Source organism: Vigna unguiculata, chromosome 5 (assembly GCF_004118075.2).
Source record: "Vigna unguiculata cultivar IT97K-499-35 chromosome 5, ASM411807v1, whole genome shotgun sequence".
In the NCBI taxonomy this organism is placed as follows: Eukaryota; Viridiplantae; Streptophyta; class Magnoliopsida; order Fabales; family Fabaceae; genus Vigna; species Vigna unguiculata.
The window spans coordinates 39,029,515-39,035,475 of record NC_040283.1 but is presented as its reverse complement, the minus strand read 5'-3'; the positions used below and the strand labels follow the sequence as shown (position 1 = coordinate 39,035,475).

General features: G+C 28.2%; 1 protein-coding gene across 2 annotated transcripts; it reads left to right on the top strand.

Moving 5' to 3' along the window:
- The first annotated feature begins 271 nt into the window (after positions 1-271).
- LOC114185023 (probable terpene synthase 2) lies at positions 272-2,821 on the top strand. 2 transcript variants are annotated; one of them, XM_028072507.1, is made up of 7 exons: positions 272-452; positions 562-844; positions 988-1,330; positions 1,456-1,674; positions 1,806-1,947; positions 2,040-2,285; positions 2,359-2,821. In XM_028072507.1, the coding sequence occupies exons 1-7, from the start codon at positions 327-329 to the stop codon at positions 2,653-2,655; spliced, it is 1,656 nt and encodes a 551-aa protein (XP_027928308.1). In that variant the 5' UTR covers positions 272-326; the 3' UTR covers positions 2,656-2,821. The 2 variants fall into 2 exon arrangements, with proteins under 2 accessions (XP_027928308.1, XP_027928307.1); XM_028072506.1 differs by having other exon boundaries at positions 958-1,330.
- Positions 2,822-5,961: the final 3,140 nt, after the last annotated feature.

The following is a 5,961-nucleotide window of genomic DNA, read 5'->3' as shown; positions in this document are numbered from 1 at the left end:
GTTGCTTTTAGAAATCACACAATATTTTAAAGCACACATTTTGAAGACAATGTTTTAAAGAGTGTGGTATAAATATAGTCAATGTTGTACGAAGTGAAGTGCGGTCTTTGATAATTTTTAAATTATATCTACAAAAAACTTTAAACCACTTTAATAAAATTGTTACCTTTTATATTTTTAAGTGTTGGCATAAAAAAGTTGACGAGTTGAGTGTTGCCAATGATAAAAAAAAAAAGGGTATAGTAACCTCATATAAATATGTAGCCAAATGTTTTGATCCTCAGTGAACTACACTTTCATACGAAGCACTTTGCAAGAAGCCAAAGATGTCCCTTCCATCATCAACACTTGATTCTACCCAAAATGCAGAAGCTCAACTCAAACGACCTTGCGTCAGTTATGCTCCTACCATGTGGAGAGACACTTTCCTTCCATATGCTTCTAAATCCAAGGTATTGTTTTTATTATTTTCATATATATATTTTATTCAGCTAAATGTAAATTCATTACTTTATTCAATAATCTATAAGGGTTAATTGAATCATTCAACTATATTTGCAGGAAATGGATAACAATGTGAAGCAGCAAGCAGAAAAACTAAAAGAGAAGGTCAAATCAATTTTTCAATCATCAATGAATCAAAACATCGTACAAAAATTAAACTTCATTGACTCGGTCCAACGTTTAGGCGTATCATATCACTTTCAACAAGAAATTAACCAAGAGTTGGAACAAATTTACAACACTTCCACAAAAAACAACACCATCAACGAAGACGGTGATTATCACTTTATTGCTCTACTCTTTCGTTTGTTAAGGCAACAAGGATATGGAATTTCATCAGGTACGTAGATGTAGAACTTTCTCTTTGATGTTTAAGAAAAAAAAATTATATACATAAAGTTATTTTCTATAAAATAGGTTTGTTTCTTATATGTATGTTCAATAACTGAACAGCTGTATTTAACAAATTTAAAAATGGCCAAGGAATCTTCAATGAAACACTTGCCAGCGATGTTCAAGGTTTGTGTAGTTTATATGAAGCTTCATATCTAAGAATTCGTGGAGACGATGTTCTAGAAGAAGCATGTGATTTCTCAAAAACTAAACTTAAGTCCTTGGAAAAACAACTAAGTCCATCTGTTGCTGCACAAATTAATCATTGCTTAAGGCGACCTCTTTACAAGAGTGTGCCTAGATTTGAGACAAGGCATTACATGACTCTCTTTGAACAAGATCCTTCCCATAACGAAACTCTGTTGATCTTTGCAAAACAAGATTTCAACCTTCTTCAAAAATTGCATCAAAAAGAAATAGGTCGCATCACCAAGTAAGTCTTCTACCTTTAAACTTCTTTCTATAGTATATTGAAATACACTGTTCATAAAAATTTTTTAGATCATATAGCATAAAGTATATATACTCAAATTGTTGAGGTGTTATTTATTTTAATAGGTGGGGGAAAGATTCAAACTTTGTGACTCTGGTCCCTTACGCAAGAGATAGGTCGGTTGAGGGCTATCTTTGGTCGTTGGCAATGTCCTACAAGCCTGAATACAGCAATGCAAGAACGTTTGTGGGAAAATTGATCCATGTTATCTGTCTTCTAGATGATACATATGATGTTTATGGCACAGTTCAAGAACTTGAACTCTTCACAAAAGCAATTCAGAGGTTTGATGTGTTTCACAAATTATAGCTTACATAATTCAATGTGAAAATGAATTTAAAATATATATATGTTGACTTAGCTCATGATCTCACATTAAGTTTTCTTAGAATAATTCCTTCCTTCTAAATTTCAGATGGGATATTAGTTATATTCGATCTCTTCCAGAGTGTATGAAAGTGGTATTTGAAACTGTTCTACAACTGTGTGAAGAAATAGAGTTGCTGACAAGAGAGAATGGAAAATCAAGCTTTGTGGTGCCACGTTTTAAGCAAGCTGTATGATTATTCTAATTTCAATTTATCAACTTTTGAAGCTTCTTTACTCGATTCATTTTATCTTATCAGATTATTAGATATTTTACATGCAGGTTTTTAACTTAACAAAAGGGTACATGGTTGAAGCAAAATGGTGCCATGAGCATTACATTCCAACATATGATGAGTATAAAGCTAATGGAGTCTTAACTTCTTGTCTCCCTTGTATGATAACTTCGTTTATTAGCTTAGGAGAATTTGCAACAGAAAGTGTGCTGGATTGGATTTTCAGTGATCCAAGAATCATTGCAGCTGCATCAGTTATTGGGAGAGTAATGGATGACATGGCCTCACACAAGGTATATCATCAAAGCAAAACACTGTTTTTAAGTTCCTGCAAAATTTAACAATTGGATTCTCTGTAATGAATAGTTTGAGCAAGAAAGAGTACATGTTGCATCAGCTGTGGAATGTTGCATGAAGCAATATAGAATTTCAGAAGCAGAGGCTTATAACTTGATTCACAAGGATGTTGAAGATTGTTGGAAGGTTATAAATGAAGAGTATATGAAGTCAAGTGATATTCCAAAGGGTGTGCTGGATTGTGTAGTTAATTTGGCACGTATATCTGAGGTTTCTTATGAAAATCATGAGGATAAATATACAAATCCAGAATTGCTAAAGGATTGTGTTTCTTCATTGCTATTGGATCCCGTGGCCATGGATTAACAGGCATATAAATTAGTGGAGCTTGTCTTATTACAGTATCTCTGCATATACTATCGAAACTAATATGAAAATAAATGATCATGCTACGTGAAATGCTTATTTGAGTTGTCTCATAGTACTTTCACTTGTTTCATTATCAATGTAATGAGGTGTTGTTGTTTTGTAATTAAGTTGTACTACTTCCCTTTTTCTATGCTAGCCCTTTAGATTGTTTCTGTATTTGCTATAATAATTCAATTCTCAAGATTTGTGAATGACATACATGTTCCTCTCTAATTGACTATTGTCGACGATCAATTTGAGTCGGCCTAGGCCAATGGTCCAGACAAGTTGACTTAGGTTGAAAATCGAATCAATCTCGATCGAAGCAAACTATTTAAGAAATAAAGGAAATTCAATTGTAAGATCTTTGGAACGATGATGATGTTTTCGTAATAACAAATTTTCAACAAATGCACTAGTGCGTGGTAGTATCAACAAGTGTCTATTGAGAGACATTTAGCAAGTATATTGATAGTTAGTTTTAAGGTTTTTTGGATTTTGCTAGAAAGTATATATATATATATATATATATATATATATATATATATATATATATATATATAATATATATATATATATATATATATATATATATATATATATATATATATATATATATATATATATATATATATATATATATATACTTATGGAGATAGTGGGGTTAAAACTGCACTGGTAATCATTTATGAATTTTGTCTATCATTAAGCAATAATCTAAGTGCTAGAAATTTTAGGATGTTACATAAGATTGTTGAAAAACGTGACTACAAAGAATTCTCATAAAATCAAACTTGTGCCTACAACAATCAATCATTATAACGTGGAAGAGTCATATATCTCTTCAAGATATTCTTTTAGAAAAAAAAAATTAAGGATCAAAATATAAATAATAGATACATGAGGTAGAGTTTCAATAATATTTCTAATTAGTAGCAAATAATTCTAACTACTTTTTCTTCTCAACCTCTAATTTATGTCATTTTTTTACTATATTCTCAAATGTCATTAAGAATTATGTTATTATGTTGAGAGTTATTTTCCTTGCAATCTCACCTGGGCATATTATTTTTACTCTCATTCCTTTGGAAGGATTTAGTATTCGTTGAAAATATATATTTTACATTTTTTTATATGTAATGAATTTTGTACATGTTGCTTAACCATTGATGATCATCGATAGAATCCAAATTATTTTTCTAAAATTAAGTCAATTAATAATTAATCTCTTATAATTAAGCTATTAAGCTAATCACGTTATTAAATCTTATGTCATTATGATGTGCATAATTATATACCTAACTTAGATCATTCTGATATGTATATATATTTATCTCCCATGTATAATAAAACACACATTTCTCTTACAATTATTAAACGTATTTATTCATTATTTCAAGAAACATTTTACTTTACTTTGTTATGCTCAAAGTTAATAGCACCTAAAAAGAATAAGGACTTTTATAGCTATATATGCTACAAACATAATCTATGACATGCATTTGGAATCACCTTTCCAATTGCTTAGGCCATGGCTACATCGTAAAAAATTGTCTTTGTTTGTTGCACACACTCTCCAAGAACACCTATGACACTTTGTCATTAGTGATTTACACCAACAAATGAGGGCATAAGTCAAATTATATTTATTAGAAAAATAGGTGGTGTTGAAAACTACAACATCTTCAAAACAATTATAATCACCTTTAGATCTATCATCTCCCGAAAAACACATCACTCAAATGTGACTTTCGGTGTAGCTACACCAGTGACAGATTTTGAACAATATATTTGAAGGAGTCAAAATAATACATTCAAAATTTACATATTTAAATTCACTCAAGCAATAAAAATGAATATATACTTTAATATAATTATAACTGTAAAATGAGTCACATATATGAAGGATTGTCCTTCGTTCCTTTAGATTTTTTAACTCATTTATAATTGAATCAAAATTAAAAGTTTTAACTATTTTTTTTCTTCAATGTACATAATCATATTGTCGACAAGAAATTCATTCTTCATTTTATTAATGTGAATATATTGATTCAAGAAGTCTTCACAAACTTTCATTATACATAACCGTATTGTCATGTTTTCATTTTCACAGATAATTTTCTTTCAGCACTTTTAAAAAATAAATCTATTCTCTAATTTTTATCAATATACCTATTTAAAATAAATTGAAACTAAACAATAATTTATCACAATCTAGTCAAAAAATTGTGAAATATAATTACTAAAAAGAGAATATATAATAATCAATTACATTTAAAAACTGATTACAAAAAAAATAAAAATACTAACATTTTTATATAGATGTATAAAATTTTTTAAGATACCAAATATATAAAATATATAAATTATTTTTAAACTTTTAAAAAAATAAATTATATATAAATTAATATATAAAATATTAGGAGAGGAGAGGTCAAGGCCCTCCTCCAAGTTGCGCTACCGGTTACACGCTATAATATAATTAAGGTTAAATCATTCCATAGGTCCCCATTTTTATAGCGAAATCTCAAGTAGGTCTCCCCATTTTTATTTGACTCAATTGAGTTCCTATTTTTGAAAATTTGATGCAATTGGTTCCTTTCCGTTAGTTGACCAGTAACGGTGTTAATTATGTGCCACGTGTCAGCACGTGGTTTTTTTGACTTTTTCTAATTTTTTTTAATTTTTTTTTAATTTTTAATTTTTTTTATAATTTTTAAAAAAAAATTAAATTTCCATGTGTCAATCTGACATTGTGCCACGTGACAGAGACAGTGTGATGTGGCAGTGACAGTGCCACGTGTCAATATTGGATGTGAAAAGTCTCAATATAGTCCCTGTATTTATTATTTTGTCTCAATTTGGTCCAATTTTTTTAAAACTGAATCAATTTTATCCCTATATCAGATTTAATTTTTATATAAATTTACAATGGTATTTTTATTATAATTGATATTTTTAACAAAATTAAGTTTATTTAAATGTATATTTTGCATTGAACTTTATTTAAATATTGTTTCAAATATTTATATATCCATAATTTATAGACAAATGTTTGAATTGTTATAATTTTTTTTTTAAATTTTATATTTGAATTTATAAAATTTTTATTTTTAAAGCAACTCTAACATTTATCTATAAATTATGGATATATAAATATTTAAAATAAAATTTAAATAAATATTAGTGCAAAATATACATTTAAATAAATTTAATTTTGTTAAAAATATCAATTATAATAAAAATACCATTGTAAATTTATAT

What these genes read in the sequence shown, in the direction of transcription:
- LOC114185023 (XM_028072506.1), top strand. Translation starts at nt 327, where the DNA reads ATGTCCCTTCCATCATCAACACTTGATTCTACCCAAAATGCAGAAGCT. An exon ending in AGGATATGGAATTTCATCAG is followed by an intron (nt 845 to 957) that starts GTACGTAGATGT and finishes ATAACTGAACAG; the next exon opens with CTGTATTTAACAAATTTAAA. An exon ending in GAAATAGGTCGCATCACCAA is followed by an intron (nt 1,331 to 1,455) that starts GTAAGTCTTCTA and finishes TTATTTTAATAG; the next exon opens with GTGGGGGAAAGATTCAAACT.